Source organism: Ctenocephalides felis, unplaced genomic scaffold (assembly GCF_003426905.1).
Source record: "Ctenocephalides felis isolate EL2017-DRISC unplaced genomic scaffold, ASM342690v1 CF-g0.4_SCAFFOLD_01170, whole genome shotgun sequence".
In the NCBI taxonomy this organism is placed as follows: domain Eukaryota; kingdom Metazoa; phylum Arthropoda; class Insecta; order Siphonaptera; family Pulicidae; genus Ctenocephalides; species Ctenocephalides felis.
This window is the reverse complement of record NW_020537324.1, coordinates 4,448,266-4,471,399: the sequence shown is the minus strand read 5'-3', so window position 1 is coordinate 4,471,399 and position 23,134 is coordinate 4,448,266. Positions and strand designations below refer to the sequence as shown.

Genomic DNA, 23,134 nt, shown 5'->3' with positions numbered 1-23,134 from the left:
CTTTAAATATTTGGAAAAAAAAATAAAACGAAAAATAGAAAATCTATGAACATTACCATAACTATAATAGTGTATAAATCAATATAGACATTTTCAAAAAAAATCCACTAACATTTCCATGTATAAATTAGTATTATTACACTTTCGCACAAAAATTAGGCAGAAATTACTAAGAATATCAACAAATGGATTTTAATTTTTATATTTTTTTATTTACTTTTATTGGATTAATATTAAGTACAGTACACACATTGTACATTATCTTATAAAACTATTATAAACATCTAATTATCATAATATAAATAGTATTTATTTTCCCAATTTTTTGCTTAAAATTATTAAGATGGCCTTGTTTGAAGTTCTACAATCTAAGCAGGATGCTTTTGTGGTTTGTGCTGTCGTTCGTTTGAACACCAAAGACTAGTTACCGTAATGCCAAATTTAATAATTGTTTATTGTCGAGCTCTAAAAAAATGTTAGATGTTCCCACAGAATTATGAGTTACAGATAAGGCACTAAACTAATATGTTTCAGTGTTGTTCACAGGTTTGCTTATCATAATAACTAACAATAAGATATTATCATGAGACTGGACATTATACTTACTTACAAGACAATGTAATGTTAAAATCATTACTAATTATAACTATATTTCCTGTTGGTTAAATATGTTTAGTTATAAAGTCATATTTAAACCAATTTTATTTTAAGTAGACAGTATAAACAACTAAATTATTTATTACCCATGCCGTTACATATGACAATATCTCATTGAAGTATCCACAGCGTACTATTTTACTTAAGTAAATTGATCGAGGAATGTATAAGCCAAAGTAACATAAATTAATTCTGATCCTAAAGGTTTGTTCTCTTTGACTACAGTTTCTACAAACAGCGCTGCTGTTAAAATTCCTATATTGTTATTTGCAAATCAATTTACGATGGAGACTAACCAAGCAAATTTTGCGACAGAATTAAATATTTTAAAGCTACACTTGTTCGGGGGTAATTTTTTCATGATGGAACGGACTGCTCAAATAGCTTGGATAGCGTGTCACTATTGGCGTTGGTGGACATCTGATTTCTTCTGATAGAGGTTGATATACTAATCCACAATCCTTCTTCTTTACGATCTTGTGATTCACAGCAGTTATTATATTCTGATATTTTAATGAACGTTGTCGGTTATTGGTGCAAATGTGAACTATTTTTCCAACGACAAACAAAACGGTAAGAACGATCAAAAGGAGAAGCAACATAGGCCACACGTAATGATAGCGACCTCTGAAAATGCTTTCATGACTTCCTGCATTTGCAGACTGCAAAATTTCAGCTTCCAAGAGATCATCGTCCAGATCGCTGAACACAGTGCTGGAATCGTCCATTTTATTTTGCATTTTCTCCATGAGTAAAATAGCTTCTTTTAATGAAACTTTATCTTTGTTATTTTTGACTCCCTTTGAATCATATTCATACTCGTACACATAATCATCATTATCATCATCATCGTCCAGTGAACTGTCATCATCGTCATCATCTTCCAACGATTTTTCTTTATTCTTGTTAGATTCTTGTTCGATCTTCATTTTGCTGTACTTTTCTACATCCTTGTCAACTTCTTGAATCTTTTTATCCAACATTTTCTCAATCTTTGTAAGATCGTCTTCATCATAAGCGTCTCCGCAAATCTTACGAGCTACAACATTCCATTCCTCTATTACATCATCTTGTGGGTAGAACTCAGAAAGATCAGATGAGTAAGGCTCTGGTTCACCTGGACTGATGTTATTGTCTCCCATATATGTGATTAAATCACGGAAGTCGACATCACATTGAATTGGATTTTGTGAAAAATCAATAGTACGTAAACGTGAACTTACTTCAAGTTCAGCTACTCGGATAGAACGTAAATGATTTTTAGATATGTTCAAGAATTTTAAAGAACTGAGTACATCTTTAGCACCAACATTCGATTCCAACCACAATTGATTAAGACCGCAATCACTCAAATCCAACCAGTTGAGAAGACTGAGAGGAAGGAATACTTTAGCTTCAACGGTCTTCAATGGATTGCCTGATAACAAAAGTTTGTTTAAACTTTTACTATTTTTAAATATTCTAGTATCGAGTTTGTTGATTTTATTATTACTCAAATCTAAGCTGATTAAATTGCGCATATGCCAGAAAATATTATATTTTAAATCTTTGATCGAGTTCTGAGCTAAATTCAGTTGAGCCATGGAAGGCATTTCAGCAAATGTATGTTTGTCTAAGCTAAGTAATCCGCAATTTACTGCTTCAAACATATAAGTGGTAAACGATGACAAATTTGAATGAAATCTAGGCAAATTCATGAGATTCGGGTTGTTAGAAATTTTAATAACATCCAAATGATCATTATTTTGGAAGACGTTGTCAGGTAAGAAAGTAAGTAGATTATGTGTCAAGTCAATAAATCTCAAGTCAATCAAATTATCGAAAGCTCTTGGATAGATTTCTACTATTCCATTACTACTGAGATTCAAACTGCTAAGAGATCCAATTCCTCTGAACATATCAGCATCTATAAGAGAAAACTGGCACTCGCTTAAATCCAACACTTGCAGTTGAGGTAAATTGAAATCCTTAATTCGTACCATAGGGTTATTTCTTAATCTCAAAGTCTCTAGATTCTCATTAAATATTCTTCCAGACAAATTTTTGATCTGGTTGTCAGAAAGATCGATCTCTTCCAATAAATCGGCATTCAAGAAAACTTTGCTGGTTTCAGGAGCTTCACCGAAAGTTAATTTATTGCCTGCAAGATTGAGGTACATCAAATTTGGTAATTTGGCAAAAGTATCATCGAGTAACCAGGGAAGATTACAATTTGACATATCCAATTCTTGAATTGTAGTAGAATTAATGAAGTTCGAAGCAAAAGATTTGCTATTAACTACATTGCGCAAACTATTACCCGAAAGACTGAGTAAAGTTAATTTCTTGTTATCGGCGAAAGTATCAGGCTCTAATTGTGTGATTCCGCAGTTAGTTAAATTCAAAGAATAAAGTTCATGCAAACCATGAAACGCTCTTGATGATAAAATTTCTACTTCACTGTCTACGATTTTAATAGACGATAATTTGGATAAACCTAATCTTCTGAAAATATTATCATCCAATCGAACCTTCTTCGCGTTTACCATAACAAGATCTGAAATGTCAGAACCAAATTTCTGAACCTCCGGGTCTAATTGGGTGCAATGGGCAGTTCTAAAATTGTTGGTGTTTGTTTTACAACGACAATCACGCGGGCAAAGTTTATCCTCTGAAAACAGGACATTTTCTTTCAGGCTCGGATCACTTGAGTCATCATCGTAAGCTTCATCGTCATCATCATCGTCGTCGTCGTCATCGTCATCATCCTCGTAGAAATCGTCATCACCATCGTCATCATCGGCTTCATTTGGATCTTCGATGTCATTGCTGAGATCAAGATCTTTGAGCTCGGCCGGTTCTGTTTCTTTGTCAGCTTTCTAGAATTGGAAAAACAAACGATAATTTTCAAATCACCATAACATAAGTACAATTTATTGTCATTTTATTATTAACCTCGTCAACGACTGGCTTATCGGAGACCAGATCCGGCTTGGTGGTCACTTTGGTTTTGGAAACGTGCAACTTCTCTTTGGCTCCATCCTGGACAGAGTTGCCAATTGGCTGATGAGTTGTAGCGCAAGCCGCTACGGCTACCAGACAGAACAATAAAAGGACGCGCATCCTCTATGAGTCTCGTTCAAAAAACACAAAACTAAGAGAGAAAAAAATTAGATACATTATCCAATAAATTAAAAAAATAATATAAAACAGATATTTTTAAGAAACCTTGTATAAACCTTATATTTTTTTAATTTAAATTATGTGTAAATCTTGAATACTATATCAGGAAAAACGTGGTGTCTTCTACGAATTGAAATTCACAAATGAAGATGCTTTTATTTTATAAATTTTGCCATCGAAGTCATTCACATGGGATGTTGATGAATTGCAGACGATGGATTCGCGGATGTTGTCTTTATGTCGTATAAATAACGACAAGAATGGAAAATTACTCTTTCATTGCATTGCAAAACAAAATCTTATATGGAATTTATTCAGTTCTATAACCTCGTTGTTATTGATTCCCATACGATTGTTTTGCACGTTTTAAAATAGTAAAAGACATTGTTTTAAAAGATGGATATAAAAGAGTTTATGTATGAAATTGATTTGCTTTGTGAAGGTTGTAAATTAAGATTTAATTGTCGGAAAGAAATTAAATGCAAGGTGAGCTTCGTAAAAATGATAAAATCACTCAAATATTGTGAAATACTTTAAGCTCACAACAAATAGTAGTAAGACAAATGATTCACGAGCATGTGTCAAGTGATATGGAATTACTAATTACTAACACTAGTTTTAGTATTCCCAGCAACACCTAAAAGCCAAACAGCACTATCTTGTGATATTTGACAGAAAAATCTTGTACAAGTTTCCAGAGAAAGTGCAAATATACTCATTGTTTTTCTTTGAAAAAATTTATCTTGACCTAAAACGCAATATAACTTATAGTAATACAAAACATCTGTAGTCAAACCAATTTTTTGTAAATATTTGAGCTTTCGATTCAAGGACTGATTATCTTTCTAAAGTACTTTTCATTATATGTCTTGGTAACTTTCCGAAATTTATGTAATTGCCAGAAAGTTTGATTTCAAAATGTTATTGGAATTTGTACTTATCATTTGCATGTGCAATTTCTCGTTGTTGACCATATGTATTTGTCCCGGTAATTCAACCCGGAACCTTTTTGTTATCGGCTACAGACCAAGCAAACTGCATGATAAAAACTATGGTCGAGCACGTGTTGAATTGTTAAAACGACATTCAAATACGATTGTTGTCCAAAACTATCACAAAGATAATAGACAACCAGTGGGTTGCCTAGGTAGTAGTAAGGGATTACATCACAACAACCTACAGAACACAAAATAGTTCTGGTAAAAGGTTACCAAAACTCTTCCAAGCAGAACCTAAAGGTCCTGAAAGAACCTAAATAAATACTTAAACAAATAATTATTTATTATTATTTCATAACACTGAGTCGTATGTCACCGATTGAATTTTACATAACCTTGGCGCCTCTCTTACTAATATTATTATAAATATATTTGCATATTTAAGTGTGCAAAACGCCATTTGAAGATCTGTAAAGTTATACAGAGAATTTATTTGCACTTGAAAGCGTCGAGAACACTAATCGTGATAATTACTGACAATAATAAGACGACCGACGAGGAAAATGATACGTTTGTAAACATTTAAGTTGTTTTTGTAGAAGAAATAACTAAGAGTTTTTGGATTCATTAATTTCCAATTTGGTTGCCATACTTTGCAGTTTAGCTTACTCCAATTTGGTCGTCGATTCAGACAGACTTAAGCAAATCGGATTTTCAGGCAAAAACACAAATTCGTCTTTGAAAAGTTAAAAACCGAGAATAAATGACATCAAATTATAATCAGTTCCTGTATAAAATATATATTTCCATCAACATACGTCTTTGCTACAAACATCCAAAACATCCAATCCCACTTCTGTTCTGGATCTAACTTTTCTTTATTTACAAAATTATGTAAACCAAAGCATATGTTTAGGTAAACAGTTTTTTTAATTATAATTACACAAAAAGCTTATGTAGGTATGCTTAAACTGTTTTTTGAATTATAATTATAAAAAAGTTCATCCACGATAGCTCAATCTTTTACAAACAGAGGAATGCACTGTAAAATGTGTTGAGGACATATTAGAGCATAAACCATAATAAAATAATGAAAATAAAAATATTTTGATTAACTTTGACGATTATGACCTAATGGCCATAATTACAAAAGTAATACGACACCTGTGCATAAATATAAATTGAAATCTCACGTAAGCAAAAATTATATAAGACGACTCGAATACAGACTTTGACTAAAAAATTGATAAAAAATGTGTAGATAATATATTATAAAATATAAAATGAAATTTTAAAAAAATATTAATAAAAATTAAGTTTTGGCCACGATGACATTTTTATATAGAGTGGTAAATAATTTTTCGAAATTGGTGACCCCGACATGAATAAAAAAAAAGTATATTACAAAATTTGCTTAGAAGATCCTTGGATCTTGTTAAAAAAATTCAAAATCACTTTCTAAATTTTTAGATTAGATTAGATTTAGATTTAATTTTCCTTTACCAAATGTTTTAAACCCCTGACCAAGAATTCGAGTATTCCTTTATAAGCATTTCCAGTATATCGTCCCACTGACGATAATTCTTAGAAAAGTCACCAGCAAAACTTTAAAGATCGTTCCGACTGTTTTATCCTTTTACCACACACACGTACATGCCCTTCAGAAATAGAATAAAACCATCAAAGGTTCTCAAATGTTTGTTCTCGAAAGAAAAAAAACTGAGAATTTTTACTTGGAAGAATTACTTCCTTATGGTTCAGAAGAAGATTTTGAAGGAGGCGATACGCTTTTGCCAGTATGAATTCATTCATGGACATAAAAGTACATTTGTGGTAAATTTGTACCTGTGAGGTACAGGTATTTGGAGATAGAGGTGTGAAAAGGAAGAACGAGTAAGTATTTATATAATAGATTACAAGTAATCTCAGGGCAATATTAGCTGTGTACTGTAATTTTCTACTGATTTATTAGAAGGCAACCCGATGGTTGTCCTCTCTATAAGATAGAATCTGTATTTTAGATGTCATGCTTTAGGTACATAGGTACATATTATTTCTATTAATTATGCTTCTTGTGATTTCAAGGATCTTTAAATTTTTAATTAAAAAGTGTACAAATGTAAAAAAAAAATTACATAATAACATTTCCTGGAAAACGACACGAACAAAAACCCCAAAATGTAGAAACACTTTTAAATAAAAAATCCAAGTTGAAAAATCTTGATCTTCTCATATAAAATATAAAGGTTCGTAAGAAGTACTTTACAAACAAAACTGAAGACTTTTGAACAAGATTTAAATTTGTTTAAAATAAACAAAATATTTGCAAATAAATATCTAATTCATAAAATGAATTAATCATATATTTACTAATATTCCTTTATATCGAAATTTAAAAGATTAAGTTCTCTCAGCCCTACTGGTATTTAGCGTCTTTGGTTTCGTTTGTTCAGGAAGAAGATGGATGTTCGAAACTACCTGTACAGGTCGTAAATAATTTTTTTCTTTTAAAAATTCTCGAAAAATTCTTTCTGCACTTTACTTTAATGTGCAGATCAGAACTGGATAGAAACTTTAAATTTAATTAGAAAAGACATATATAAAAAATAATATTATATATAATTAGTTGGTTTAAAAATCCGGATGGTTATAAATTCATACACATCAATTCAGACAAAACCAAAGGTAGAATTTTAAAACAAAATTTGTATTAATACAATTTAATATTACCTAAATCTATCCAGGCAATATCCTCTCTGAGGCAAATGCAACAAATTCGTGGCCTAATTATGATTTAAAACAATAATTTAAACAATATCCTGAATTATGAAATGAAAACAATTTACCAAGAACTAAATGACATATTTAATTTAGTGAAGAATCATAGTGGGCGAGAATAGCCGTCGGCATTTATTCGAGAAGAAGATGTATCTTGATATATAATGTGATTTTTTTTCAATTTTATGTACTTTTGAAGGTATCATCCTTTGTGTCATTTTATAATGACTAATAAAAAATAATAAAATAATACAAAACAAAAGGTTAACCTTGTTCTTAATTGTTCAAGAGAGTTATACAGAACAGAGAATTATTGAAATCATATCAAAATTCTCATTTCACGAATTTTTGCTTTGTTTTCTGATAATTATTTGTAATATTATTTTGTAGATTAAAAATATTAAAGCAGATATTTACAGTTAAAACATATAATATTAATTTCTTGGCCAGCAAAAGAAATTAAATAAAATATATAAATGTAATTACCAAAGGCAAATCCAAAGGTAAATATAATAAATAAGTAAATGAAAAGACTCCTGAACTTATCAAATAAATGTATAAATAAAAAATCGGCTCACATACACACATGCATACATACATACACACATACTTTTCCTTAAGTTTGGTCTCATTCGATTCAGAATGGCTTGAAACGTCGAGATTAACATAAAATTAGCAAATCGGATTTTTTGATGAAAACATAAACCTTTGAGACGTTAATGAAATTGCCCCTAAACGTATTACTTCAAATTAGTTAAATATTGTACACTTCAAAGATTACACATATACAAAAATTGTAAGGAAATATTAAATTTTTCATGAAAACTTTACTCTATATATAGTTATAAATTTTATCGTCATTATTTATCATTTTTCCATATTTTTACTTAAATTTGTATGCTATTTTTCTCATATTAATATGAGTAGAATAATTAATCTATAAATTGAAAATTTCCCAAGGTTTCTCAGAAAATCACAGATTAGCCTGAATGGCAAATATCTTGAAGAATTTTCTATGTAACCCGAAATAATTTCCAAATTTATATATTTTACCTATGCGAACTTTGAAAGATGTAGATTAGAAATATAAATGTGAAATTGAGAGATTCTATGTGAGTAATCGGAAATTTCCCAAAATTTCGGAGAAAACAGAACGGTTGCCTTGAGACTATGAATAAATAAGTGAAGAATGTAACTTGAAATATCTTATAATACCATACATAGGACTAAGATATTAACAAATAAAAAAATCTTAAAAATGTACATTACTTAACAAGTTAATCATATATGTGTGACATAAAAATAGAGGAATTTTGGCAAAAAAAATTTTCTTTGATACGTTAGGCGCCTTGATGCACTTTTAAACAAATTATCTAATAAAGTTGCCATGGCCCATGTGATAATTTTTTTTTATATCTTCGTGGTAACTAATGTGTTATATAAATATTATTAAAAGTTTGTATTAGCTATTAAACTATTAATTTGAATTGGAGAGATTGACGTCTGACTGATTTTAAAAAAAATTCCTAAGCATCACCAGTAGCTCTAGATCAGCGTTCAGGAAACTTTTTTAATCAATACCCAATTTTTTTTGCCTAGGTTGATACTAGCCCCATGACAAAGAGAAATTACCCCCATGCGGTCAACTACGCAGCAAATACAATAATATCAATTAAAATGCATACTTTTTAGTAAAAATTTCTTACCTCCTAAAATCCCATTTTTACCCCATTTGGGTAATTTACTCCAGTTCCCTGACCTTTAGATGATAAACCAGTAAAAAAGTTAAATGGTGGATTAAGAACTGATTTTATTATATCGTGTCGGTTTCCTTGATGATGAACAAGCAGAAGAGTTGAATGTAACCCGAAATAAATACATTTATGTATGTATACTTCCAAATATGTGGATTTCATTTGGATGCCGTTTAAACTCGTGGTCGAGAGCGAAGGCCATGAGCAATGCACGGAACACACAACACTCAACACAAACAAACATGCCGTCATACCGTCATCTGCCTCACAAAGAAACCGAGATGCTAAACCATAGTTTCTCAATAGAAAAAAATATAAAAGATAACAGGAGACATTAGACAAAAATCGGTAGTTTTTATATAGAGACACTTCAAAATGTACATGGGCTTTCATACACATTTTGTTTCTTTTCTAATTTGTTTTTGAACCGCAAGCAAAATTTGGGGACTCCTAAGAGCAGTGTCGATTATGCTTTTAGTTGTTTCTGTTAAATTTACTCATATCCCGTTGGTTGTCCTATCTACATATTATTTTTTATCAAATTGTTTCTAATGATAATGATATTTTTTCATTTGGAATGGTCTGGAAAGTTGTTTCTTAATTTTTTTATTTTTTGCAAAAAAATAAAAATTTCCCAAAAACTCATCATTTCTTGACACTGTCAACGTAAACAAAATCTTTTTTGAATTATATGAACCTTTCTCTTAATAACTGCTATTTTTTGCACTTTTTGTTACGTATCTCCAAAACGTCTAAAACTGCCTTTGTAAAAAACTAATCAGCACGTCTCCCCATCAATAGGAAAAGATTGCCTTTTGAATCAATCAAATCGGTTAATACGTGCTCGCGAAAACGTACACAAAAAATTGTATCTATACATATATACCCTTCCATTCCATTACTCACATACATACACTTCCATCATTTTTTTCTATGGTATGACAAAATGTTCAGAAACCTCAGAAACTTAGAGATATGCAAAAAAAAATATTTTCCATTTTTAAACGATTACTATAACTTACTCTAAGGAACGTTAAAAAATAAGAAAAAAATCTATAAGTCAAAAACTTTTCAGGCCCTTGTATTTTTCTCTATATTGTAAATTTACTACTGCTTGATATCTCTGTTTGAAGTACTAATAAATAAAACATTGTTTCCTAATAAAATAGAAACCTCAATGAAAGATATATCTGCTTAGGTACGATTTCAGAATATTCAATATCTGAATTTATTTGAAGACAAATTCTAACAAATTTAATTAAATAAAATTTAATAAAATGAAGCTGAACCAATATTACTTTATAAAATATCATTTAATACAACTGATTATTCCTTATTGAGTAATATTACGAATTTTTTATTAGACAAATAATAAATGATTCTGGAGGAGAATACGACATAAAATATTGATTAACGTTTTCTACAAATATAAATAGAATGACAACACATTTAATTTCATTACATTTAGTATTCATTTTTAATAAAAGTATTGAAATTTAATTAAAGAAAAAAAATATTCTAGATAAAACAGAAGTCATACGAATGTTTCTCAACAATAAAATTAATAAAGACAAAAGTAAATCACAATTTTTATAAAAAAAAGATCAGTTAAAAATCTAAGCAACATTGCAATAAACCATTTGATTTTCTAAAGATATTGACAAATTCTCGTGAAATTGTTTAAAAATTAAAAAATGATAATGAATAATGTTGAATAAAAATATTCAACAAGTTAAAACTGTTTAGAATTTATATATATATATATATATGTGTGTGTGTGTATGTACATATATTTCTATTATTAAAAGTATTACATTTCAACAAAATCTACCTTTGTACCTTGTTTTTCTCTTAGGTTTCCGATGTCTGCGTTGCAATATTGTCATTAATGATATGCAAAATTAAATTAACTTGAATAAATCTATTTACATATTAAGCTAATGTAGCGAATTTTTTACATATATTAATACAGAACATTCTAGCAGTTTTTTTAAAATCAAAATCGTCATACATTTCCTAGTGATGGTTATAATTAATCAAGAACTTGCATTTTAGTCTAATATTCAATTAACTCGAAATTTTTTTTTACTGATATTAAAGAAGTCAATTAATATTAATTATATTATAGAGACCTATTAAGAGAGAGATGATGTTAATTATTCATGCGGAAGTAAATTATTTAGATGATGTCAAGATCTTTTACATATATTATCAAATAAAACATTGACACCTCATTTATCTATTGGTGTAGTAATAGCCGAATATTTATATGTAACTAAATATAATTCCAAATTTTATTTATTTCGATTTATTTCTGACAATCATGTAAATTCAAAGAATCCTTTTATAAATTAAAAAAAATACATGCGGAAATAAATTATTTAGGTAGAGTCAATGTTGTTCCAAACCGCGTAAAGAATTTTAATTTGCAACGAATTTTAATAATGCTTTTGTTGAATCAACTATTGAAATAATCAGATAATTATGTTACATTTTAAAAATTTTTGTAGGATTGGATCACTTATTTGAAACACATTTTTAAAATAAAATAATAAGACTCTATATTTATTGATATTATTATTGGCCGTACAAAAGCTCATATACATACACAGCAATTCTTTCATACAAACTTGCAAGCTCACGTACTTATTTAGTGATTCTTTAAAATAAGCAAAAGATACAAATATAGTAGAAATATATATATATATATATATATATATATATATATATGTGTATAGATATATAAATATTAAGAAGAAGAGTCTCTGAATAGATCCGCCCTAAAGATTATATGCCAAGCCCGTTTGTCCCGATCTCTTCACATATCATTATATGTCATAATGCAAATGCTTATTATTGCGAAAATCTGAATTCCACATGGGGTGAACATGAGTTCATTTAGTTTTACATATTACACACACACACAAACACACACATATATATATATATATATATATAAATTATAACACACAAAGCCACAACCCATCCCTTAACCATTTTTGCCCTCAAGTTTTACCCAACCGATCAGAAGCTTTTTAGTATAAAGTTTATCTCAAATTATGTTTCGAAAATCGATATGCAATTACAATAGTTATTAAATTATTTAAATATATTACAATAAAATTTATAAATATTGAAATCGCAATCACAATAAATATTATTTAATTAAATTATTATGCCGTATAAATATTTACATACTTAAGCATGTTTGTTTGTACTACAATATAAAGAAGTTATTTATTTGTTGCTGTTTTTGCTCCTTACAAATATTGATTTACCTTTTATATAGTTTATTTTTCGTTTTGATTAAAAAATTCTTGAGTATATATTTGCATTTTAAATAATAATAATTGCGATGATGTACTTTTATAAATCTAACAAAAATATAGAGTTTAATAAATTTTCCAATTTATTTTATAAAAGTCAAATATCACATTTATATTGATTGAATATTTCAATATGCAATATTTAATTAGATTAGTACTTTTATTACCCATTAAAATAAATATTGTGCACTATTTATAGAACAATTTCTACAATCAAAATGCACAAGGATTGACTAAAATATAAATTTACTTTATCTAGACATATCGACTCGAAGTTTTCATAAATTATATAAATTAATAGGTAGTAAAATTGATATGTACTTTATTACTCCATATTTTGATAAAATCCATTGTGAATGCAAGTTCAATCGAATTTGTTTATTTTTTATCGATTTCCTTCATATATTATTTGAATCAATCTCAATATCAGACTGCATTGATTAACTAAACAAACAGCTGCATATTTTTATCAATTTTTGATTTTCTTAGCATTACAAATTGAGATAAAAAAACTCACGCCTTTAAGAAACGTGATTCATATTGGAAATCAATCAATTGATAAAATAATCAATTTTCTATGCCTCAATTGACGTTTTTCTTTATTAAATTTCTTTTGTTTGATATTATTTTTAAATTCGTGATATGTATTATTCATTTCAATCAAGAGACACTCGTGTCGAGTACTCCATTGTTTATTTCTGAATTTTATTTGCTCAAGAACAAAATGTATGCACTTTTTATTAAAGATTGCTAATAATTGTATTTGCTGATATTGAGAGCTACAATTAGATTTGAATAAATGTCTGGAATTCATCGTTGGGAAAAAGAATCAAAATTGTACTCTTATAAATAGAAACAAAAAAGCCTTTATAACAGACATCTATACAAATTCAGCCTTTTCTGTATAAATTCGATATTTTTGAAATCGTGTTTGTAGAACGAAGCGCATTTGCACCAGGTAAAAATAAACCAAATAATTAGGACAACAAAAATATGAACTTGGTTTATTAATAGATGGTATATATATATATATATATATATATATATATATATATATATATATGAGTGAGTTCTTGAGGGCGATACATCAAACAAAGAAAAGCCAAAGATTTATAAAATAATCTTTATTTCCAAACGTTTCGACATTCAATTTAATGTCATCATCAGTGGATATTACGTTGGTTAGTTACATATAGAGAAGTGTACAACAGCACTAGAGATTGGCACTAACATTTATACAACTAACTTGTCAGCACTATGCATTTTTTATATAATTTTTTTGTATGATGTAAACAGAAAAATGATAGTTTTATTGAACAAAAATGTAAGTAGAATTATGTAATTTCTGCCACGACTTTTATAAATCTTTGGCTTTTCTTTGTTTGATGTATCGCCCTCAAGAACTCACTCATATATTTCAACATCAAAATTAACTACTAAATCATATATATATATATATATATATATATATATATATATATATATATACATACACATGTGTATGTATATATGTAAGTCCTAATATTTATATTATGGGGTCTTAAGTATATATAATTACACCAAGGACAAATTTTTAAACAAACAATGACAAACTACCGACATCTAATTTCTCAGAAAACTGGATTCATTCATGCATCACCTGGTAAAAAAATAGAACGAGTGAACTACATATCTTATATATACCTTATCTTATCACCTTATGAAATTTTGTCAATAATTTCATAAAAATAATTTTACAAGTATAAAAAGTATGTCGAAACATTAATGACACGATTAAAAAGCCTAGAATTTCTTTAATTTCGATTGCGTAATTGTAGGTAACTGAAATGTTGAGATAATCTTCTGTTATGGGTGAGCTTCTAAACATTTGGTAAAAACAGAATTATAATTAAATGAGATTAGAGTTAAAATATTTTATAAACTAGGTGTAACGGATTAACATCTTTATATGAGTAAATGATCGACTTAATCAAGAACCATAGAGATTTGGCAACTTTTCAAATAAAGCTCATTATCGCAAACTTTAATTTTAATAAGTGAGAGAACTCACTGAGAACTGACTAAGAATTCTATCGTCAAAAAGTTTCATTAAAATCATCGAAACTATACCTTTCAATAATTAATTGCGAAGAAATGACCTGGCCAATCTTTACCAAAAACTAATCAGCACAATTCCCTAGTAATATCCTTCAAACTTCAAATTTTCAAAATCGTTTCAAGATTTTTTGGCAACAAGTTTTGCAGTTATCTACTAATTATAAAGAAACGGCTAGGACGATCATTTCGCAAAATGATTAATCAACACGAATCCTTATTGGTAAATCATTGAACAGTTAAATTGGTGGACAGCTAAATTGGTAGACTGATGAACATGTTGACAGGTATATTGGTAGACAGGTAAACTGGTGGACAGGTAAACTAGTGGACAGATAAATAGATAAACAGATATATAGATTTTTAAACAAATACGTGGAGATGAACAGGTAGACAGGTAAATTAGTAGATATCTAAACTGGTGGATAAGTAAACTGGAAGATATGTAAAATGGTAGACAGGACAACTGTTAGATAGATAAACAAGTTGATAGGTAAATTGGTCGACATATAGAAACGGTTAACAGGTGAATTGGTAGGCAGATAAAATGATGGATTGATAAATAGGTTAATTAGGTCACGAATTCTTATTGAGTTCCATTAAATACCAATTTTTCAAATCATTGCAACCGTTTTTGAAGAAACGTCGATGGAAGTCAAATTTTGGCTTTAACACATTTTTGGTGTCAAACGATTCAGAACAACTTGAATCATAAAGTTAGCAAATTTGGCGAAAACAAACTTTTCCTTCAGGAAATCAATAAAACTAAGATGAAATAGAAACAAGCTCTTAGATATAGAAAGTGCAAGCTTGAGAATATTTTATATGAACTCATGCATGAATGCAAATTAAATTTATATGGAAAAATATATAATACAAATTATCGCGAATGGTTTAATTGATATCAAGCGAAAAACATATTTACAATAGTCCATTGAACGGTATCATCATCAATAATCTAGCTTTATCTCTATATTTTTAGATTCAAATGAGAATTCAAAAGATAAGATATTGAAATTCTATTGAAATATTAAAATTTTGAATAATGGATTAATCAATCATAGGTCTAATCAATGATAGACTAAATGTAATAAATTCTATGACCGTCCGTGTTGGTATTTGCACAAAATTTGTATTCAAATTTTGCACCTACCAAATGACGCAACCAGTATCTAGTTATCACCTCGCAACAGGTATTATTCAAATCAATTCAGCTTAAAAAATCTTTGGGCACCAAATTTACAGATAATTCTAAAGCCTGCATGTGAACATACATATTATATTTCCATTTTATCTCACGACGGCGACAACAATCACGCGCAAACAACGTTATCAGAAAATGTCATTAAATATCCGAGATAAAAAGCAAGGTGTACTCCAAAAGTTCCCGGAAAATATTAGAATAAAATAAAACACAACATTTTTTTTTATAAAAAACATGTAACGTTGTTCGAGCATTATTGTATAAGCCATGACAGGTATACGTGTGTGGGCGCAGACACCGTTCTATGTACAAAGATCATAAAAGCGTCTGCACAACTCGCAAGTAAATAAAATAAATATTACCAAATAATCCTTTGAATGTACACTTCAACAATATGATTTACACAGAAACACATTAGTTAATTATGTGGTATATGTATGTAATTAATTAAAACTTACATTTAAAAAAAACACTAGCAGCGCATTAAAATTACTCACATCACCTGTTGAAAGTTTGAACTGAAATGGAACAAAACGCAGTCGACGGCTCGGCGGAGCAACATGGCCGTCAATGTGACCGCATGCTTTAGGAATATGCCGGGGTGGGAAACAGTTCGAGCCGGAGGTAATAGAGACCATCGACAGCACCATGGTGATGTTGAATCTTAAAATCTTGCAAATCAATAAAATGTTGAAAGAATAGAAGCTGTCGATAACACTTAAATTATGAAGTGTTGAATTTTCTCTAAAAGAACAGCACATAATCCAATCAACATCATGGTGATTTGAAATAGCATAACAAATAGTGAATCTGTTGGATACACCAGAGCTCTAATATGGCCAAAACGGGGTGATATTATTGATAATAACTATCACGAACAAATTAGAAAAAAAATTATCTCTAGTAGTTTGAAAATTATAAGCTTTTAAGCGCTTTTTACTAGAGCTCTGGTTAAAATGTGATTATTTTTCGGTTTTTATGATTTTTTATGATTTTTTAAATTTTAAATTCATAGGGTTGATTGATAATAATTATCACGTGAAAAATATTATCATGAAAAAATTAGAAAAAAAATATCTCTAAAAGTAGTTTGAAAATTATAAGCTTTTAAGCGCTTTGTGCTATATCTTTAGTTGAATTGTGATTATTTTTTGGTTTTCGTGGTTCTTTTAAATTTTAAATTGATAGTTCAACTCAAAGGCTTAATTCTTGGGACAATTGTGTCATTATTTTATTGTCTCTCAGAAATTTTATTTACGCATCCAAAGCTTATATATACAAAAGTATTCAACACTAACTACAGTAAACGAAAATTGGCCACATTTTTTAGCAAAGCTCTTCAAACTACCTAAAATATTTTAATAATTTTTCTCATGATAGTCAATACTATTACCCGGTTGCGGCTTGACGTTGAGTTCTGGGACACCCTATATATAATCATATACTATATTCCATATTTTGGCTCTAACTTTATTTAATACATTTGCAAGTTCATTTTTAACAAAAATTATGAACTCATTTTGTAAACAAATGATTGGATAATAGTAATTTATATGATAAAGGCTCATTTCTGTTTGTACTCTACATTTTCTATCAATCCGTTTCATTCAAATTTTACTTTTATAATTAAAATAGTTTATCTATTATTAGCAAATCCAAATAGCTAGAATGATTATTCTGCCTCTAAAATAAATTGTAATAAAAATTATGTAAATTATCTTGTGGTCTCAAAATATTTTGTAGCCTATATATCAATAAGTAAATAATCTATCCCTAATATATCATTCTTCATTAGCCTAATAACTTGAAAATTATGCAAAATTGTAACTAATAATCAAGTTAATACTTATGATTAAAGAGAATAGTAATAATTATATAAATTATCTAGTTCGCTTTAAACTCTCTAGATTTTGTGTTTTAAAAAATAATCAATAACTATCGATTTAATCATGTAATAAATTTATATAGCTTTAGGTAAATTTTTGCCCATTCAAGCTTGCTAACTTAAATTTGATTCATTTACATCAACTGTATGGTGCTTATACTGATTATTAAAATTATAAATTTAATTTCTTTACCAAAGGTTTGCGTTCTCTGTCCGTTTTCCGAGCTCAGCAACGAGTCGATGCTTTAGGTAAGCCATACAACAAAATCCCAATAAACATTGTGCACAGAATACTAATTGTTATAGTTTTTTATAATCACTCGACAATGACGTTGGTTTATGAAATCAATAAATACAGATAAGTCAAATATGCATTGTACTAAAACAAAGCTAAATAATTGTTTTCAATTAGAACAATAAGTGCTTTTATCCAGAATGACGAAGAAGAAATGCGCCTGAGCCGAGACCTCAAGACAAACTCGAGGAATTACCAAGAAAAATGCAGAAGTTAATGTATTTGAATTATTTCTATAAATATCGCTAAATCATTCATTCATATGCATATGTGGAGCAATGATTGTTAATTTATATAAATGGGACAAAACATATGACATCATTTCAGTAATCGATTGTTGTAATCTATTTTGTTATTAACATAGTAAAGTAGTGGTAAAACTGCATTTTATAATATTGATATTATGTAGAACGTAATGCACTAGTAATTTACAGAAATCTAAATAATTTAAAATTACACAAGCCTCTATAAAATAAGTATATGATATAGAGTGCTTACTTTGTCAACAACGTTGAAACAACGTTTATTACAATTTGTAATTATTTTTATGAATATTTTTTTTATTGCAGGGATGATATTGTAGAGATTTTATTTATTTATTTATTAAATTAAAATGAGTACATACATACAACAAATAACGAATATCTTAAAAATCGTCCTCATCTGGATCTCCAGACAGTTCTTGTACGATTTCTAAGAATTGTTGTTCTTTTGAAATAGGCAAAGTCTGAAACGATTTATATATTTAGATATACAATAATAAACAGTTTAATTTATTTTTAACCACTTTTAAATAAAAATGTTTACATTCGTGTAAAAACATTCGTGCAAGAATAAACCATCAAGTTCACTTGATTATTTTTGCATCTGCAAGACGTTTTCGAGACGCGTTAATTTATTTGCACCTGGCCTTTTGGAATGCGAGAAATTGATCTAATTTGTAATTGAAGAACCCGCATATTGAAGCAGTAAAAAGTTTATAAAGATGTTATGATTTAAAAATAAATAAAATTATGATTGATGCACAAAACTGATGTGATAGCTGCGCTGCCGAATTTGAGAAAAGCAGTAAAAGTCAGTCAAATAAAGAAATTGAACTTACCAAATTAGATACCGGTTTCTTAGGTGGAAATCTCATGCTTTTCACACTCTGATTATGCAAATCGAGACAGAATGAGATCCTTTCATGAAAAGCAAGCTGGGGTTCTCGTGTCCTATAAATATCGGCAGTTTCTTTACTTTTAATGCAACCGCATTCAGGATCTATCGTCGCTTCAATTACTCCATCTCGAATCGCCTTGGCTACCATAAATTCGGCATCTTCCTGTAAATAAAAAAAAAACTAGAAATATTTGTAATTGTAATAGATTAATGTAAAAATGGGCCAAACGCTAGTTTTACTTACCTTAGAGTCAAGTCCAAGCTTTTTTGCAACATCTGCTGGTGTGATTCTTGCATATGCCATTCCAATTGATCGGATCTGGAAGATGTTTAGAGTTAAATTAGTCTATAAATATTTTCACAAATATTCGTAATATCCATAACTTCTATGTATCCATAAAGCACAAAATTATCATAACTTATTTATCATAATATATGTAAGACTCTTATCAGAGAACAACCGATATATTTTTACACTGATCATTGAATTGAATATTCTTAATATCATTTAATATATGCTATCAACAACAAAATTACATTATAATAATATACTTACCGCGGTTTTTATGACATTATTTCGCAAGCGTAGAATTAAGGAACAAGTATTGTCAGCTTGAAACTGGTTGGAAAACTGGTCCAGAACTTCGCCGAAAGCCTGAAGATTTCCCATCCGGACGGTCTTTGTCAATTGGAGGTAAGGAAATAAAGAACGCCTCAGTCCTGGTTGGCGAAAAACCTAAAAAAAGTAGGAAACTTTTACCGCTGATAAATAAATTATTAACTTATTATTTTCCTTAAAATTCTTAGTTTTTTAGTAAAATAAATTATTACTTGTTTCTCCGGAATATCGCCTAGAAGTAATTCAACAACAATAGCCAATTTTTGGGCAATCAATTGAAACCCAAGAGCAGCGCATTGTGGTGCTTTACGCATTGCCTGTAAAAATATACAATATAATACTATATAATTTTCAATCAATTTTAGTTAAAAATTTTTACCTGGACCAGATGTTTATGTGCAGCGCTGTATTCCAATCTAGCTGCCTTAATTCGGCCCAAATAAAATAAATATCTGGCCCATTCGTTGTTGCTTGCAGATTCAGGAAAAGTGCTTTTGCTGACGAGTTTGTCAGCTTGTTCATATAAATTGTAGTGTAAATAATTACGGAGTAAACAATTTAAAATCACAGCTTGACCCTGGAGAAAAATCATAATAATTAAAACTAACTAAAAAATTATATTGAATAAAATTTTTATAATTCCAATGAGAATCTAATTTGAATTCGTGAGTATAAGCTGATCTAAAACACCAAACTCATTTTTTTGGTAAAAAGACATATTGTAACCATTTATATATTTTATAGATGCAACAAAAAGTAAGTTTTCAAAAAAGCCTGCACTAAATTCAAACAAAGACTTGGCTAATTGATGAGGTGGAAACTTCTGATCCTGGCAGATTTTGTATCAGATACCCTTAGGAAATACAATATTTAAGGGTTTTTGTATGTATTGTAGTTGGATACTCATTTGAAAAAAGTGTAAAAATTTAATCTATAATTTATCATCTATCCTTTATCACCTCGTAGTCGTTTCGGAGCGTGCAAGTCCTCAGTCTGGAGTGCAGAGGCGCCCGCAAGTGCTCAATTCGCCCCGAAGTTCAGCGACTCTGGACAGATAGAAATAAATCCTGGCCGCTATTCCGTCGAGACTGCGTCGGTTCTGCTCGGCTATTACATCGGAGGCGGCCTGAAGTGCACAAATGCACAAATGCACATAAACACATTACTCGAATTTTCACATGGAAAACTGTTCTATTTACGGTACCTTGGCGCAGAGTTTGGCGTCCTCTAGTCTGTCTTCGTCGATGGCGTTTATTAGCATCAAAAGGCGAAAGTAGGCGTCCACCTCGGGAATGGGCATTGAGATACTGGTCATAGATTTTGTTGGCTTGAGTACCACTTTTTGCTTTGGATCGGGCACTATTATAGTCAACAGCCTGTCTTTGATCTCACTCTAAGGGGAACAAAATCACTTCAGAAACTTTTTTTTACAAAACAGATATTAAATTAAAAGCAACTTGGAAAATAAAATTTTTTTACTAAAATTCTGAGCTAAAACCTTTTTTTGTTTATTTTTTTCTATTTATTGACATTTTTCAATTATTTTATTACGATTCGAAGATATGTGATGTTCTCTTCTTGAAAAAAATCGTTTTACCTTACAGATTACACATTTTCCAGTTCAAATACCCAACAAACATCAAAACGAACCAAAAAACTATGTTTAAAACATAGAAAAAATTCGTCTTCACTCTTTGAGTACTTCTTAAAAAAATAAAAAAATCCAATTTTTTTAGCAGGTATTTCGTTTAGTTACCTATTATCTTATTAGTTTGTATCTGTTTATAATCAGTAATCTTTATGTTAATATAAACATTCATTTTGCTTGATAAATTTATGAAATAAGAAAAGGTATGAATCATATATTGATCCGAAATTTTATTTGCATATTCTTGTATTCAGAATAGTTTTTATAGAAATTGATTAAGGTTATTACCTAATTATAAGTGTAAAACTGTTGGTTAGAAATCAAAAGTATATTTTGTGTCTAATGTACGTTTAATAACATCTAATACATCAATATTTATGGTGATTTTAAAAAATTAAGGAAAATATTTTAGAACTACTATTTTTTCTAACTTCTATAAAAAACTCTACAAGCGCCAAGACGACAAATTTTATGGCAGTGTTTTATATTATTATTTATTACTATATTTTATAAGTTGCGTATGATAAAACCTGTTTCGTCATAAATCTCAACCGATATTAGTTTCTAGCCATTAACAGTAAATGCAAGTCACTTGGAAATTATTTAATTTGATGTTTACTACAAAAATCGACAACATAGTAATTAAAAATTGCGGATTAGATTAAAAATCAATTATCAATTATGTTTTACCGAGGGGTAAATGTAATACGCTGCAAGTTCCAAAACTTTAGGATTCAACTTCTTCCTGGTAGCCACCAGACCACGTAAAATCCTGTTGATGTGTCCCTGTTCTCCGGCCTGGACGGTTTTATTAATAGTCGAGACATGGTCTCGAATCATCAAAACTACGGACTGGATGTCCTCAGATGTGGAAACCTGGGAAATAGATACATAATTATTCGTTAAAATAATCAATAAATTGATTGTAGTTGTACTGTTTGTGTGCCAACGTAACGTCATTCTTTTTGTCTTCATCATTTGAAGGTAATGGTAGTTGCATGGTTAGAAGGCGTCAAATAGAACCAAGAAAATTTAATATTTCATTATGAAATTTATTTAGCAAATATATATTACATATTGTCTTTACATCTGTGACGTTTATTTTCAACAATTGAAATGAATAATGTTTAAATACTTACATTTTTATTCGCAGTAACAACAGGCTCCTTCATAATTTCATCATTGGAAAGGTTTTCTTTCACAGGCATACCCATGATATTAATTGCAATATAAGTTTTTATTTATATTGCGATATAAATTCTAAATTTCATATGTTACAAGACTTTTGTTTTTGACTTTTTTCAGATTTTGACATTTTACAAATTTAGATGTTATGCGCACGCATATGTTGTTTATTAATAAATAATTTTTAAATAATAATTTTTTTATTTGTTATCGTATGTTAGTATTTTTATATAAATCGAATATGTAATTTGAAAATTAACAAAAAATCTATGATTTCTATGTAAGGATGTTGAAAATTATAAAAAACTATCAGATGCATATACAAAAATAAAAGAACAACGATTATTTGTAATAAGTTGGTGATGCATTTGATTTAATGTTTAGTTTTAATTGATTTTTAAAAATATTGAAAATTATTTGGTTTAACT

At 29.1% G+C, this 23,134-nt stretch overlaps 2 protein-coding genes across 2 annotated transcripts; both read right to left on the bottom strand.

Annotated features, from left to right (window-relative positions):
• Positions 1-315: 315 nt before the first annotated feature.
• On the bottom strand, positions 316-16,453 carry LOC113365794 (insulin-like growth factor-binding protein complex acid labile subunit). Its single transcript, XM_026607338.1, has 3 exons — positions 16,372-16,453; positions 3,592-3,790; positions 316-3,515 (listed from the first exon to the last, which is right to left on the bottom strand). Exons 2-3 carry the CDS (start codon positions 3,757-3,759, stop codon positions 990-992), a joined length of 2,694 nt encoding a protein of 897 aa, XP_026463123.1. The 5' UTR covers positions 3,760-3,790; positions 16,372-16,453; the 3' UTR covers positions 316-989.
• Positions 16,454-18,739: 2,286 nt separating this feature from the next.
• LOC113366053 (probable 26S proteasome non-ATPase regulatory subunit 3) lies at positions 18,740-22,735 on the bottom strand. The gene is given in 11 exon segments (XM_026607604.1): positions 18,740-18,820; positions 19,196-19,417; positions 19,499-19,573; positions 19,811-19,990; positions 20,086-20,190; positions 20,253-20,450; positions 20,833-20,891; positions 20,894-20,999; positions 21,078-21,266; positions 22,212-22,397; positions 22,661-22,735. Coding segments are annotated over 11 exon segments (1,476 nt in total).
• Between the last annotated feature and the right edge of the window lie 399 nt (positions 22,736-23,134).

Excerpts from the sequence above, each read along its gene's own strand:
- LOC113365794 (XM_026607338.1), bottom strand. The coding sequence starts at position 3,759 with ATGCGCGTCCTTTTATTGTTCTGTCTGGTAGCCGTAGCGGCTTGCGCT. Across the intron at positions 3,516-3,591 it reads ATAAGCCAGTCGTTGACGAG|AAAGCTGACAAAGAAACAGA; the intron begins GTTAATAATAAA and ends TTCCAATTCTAG.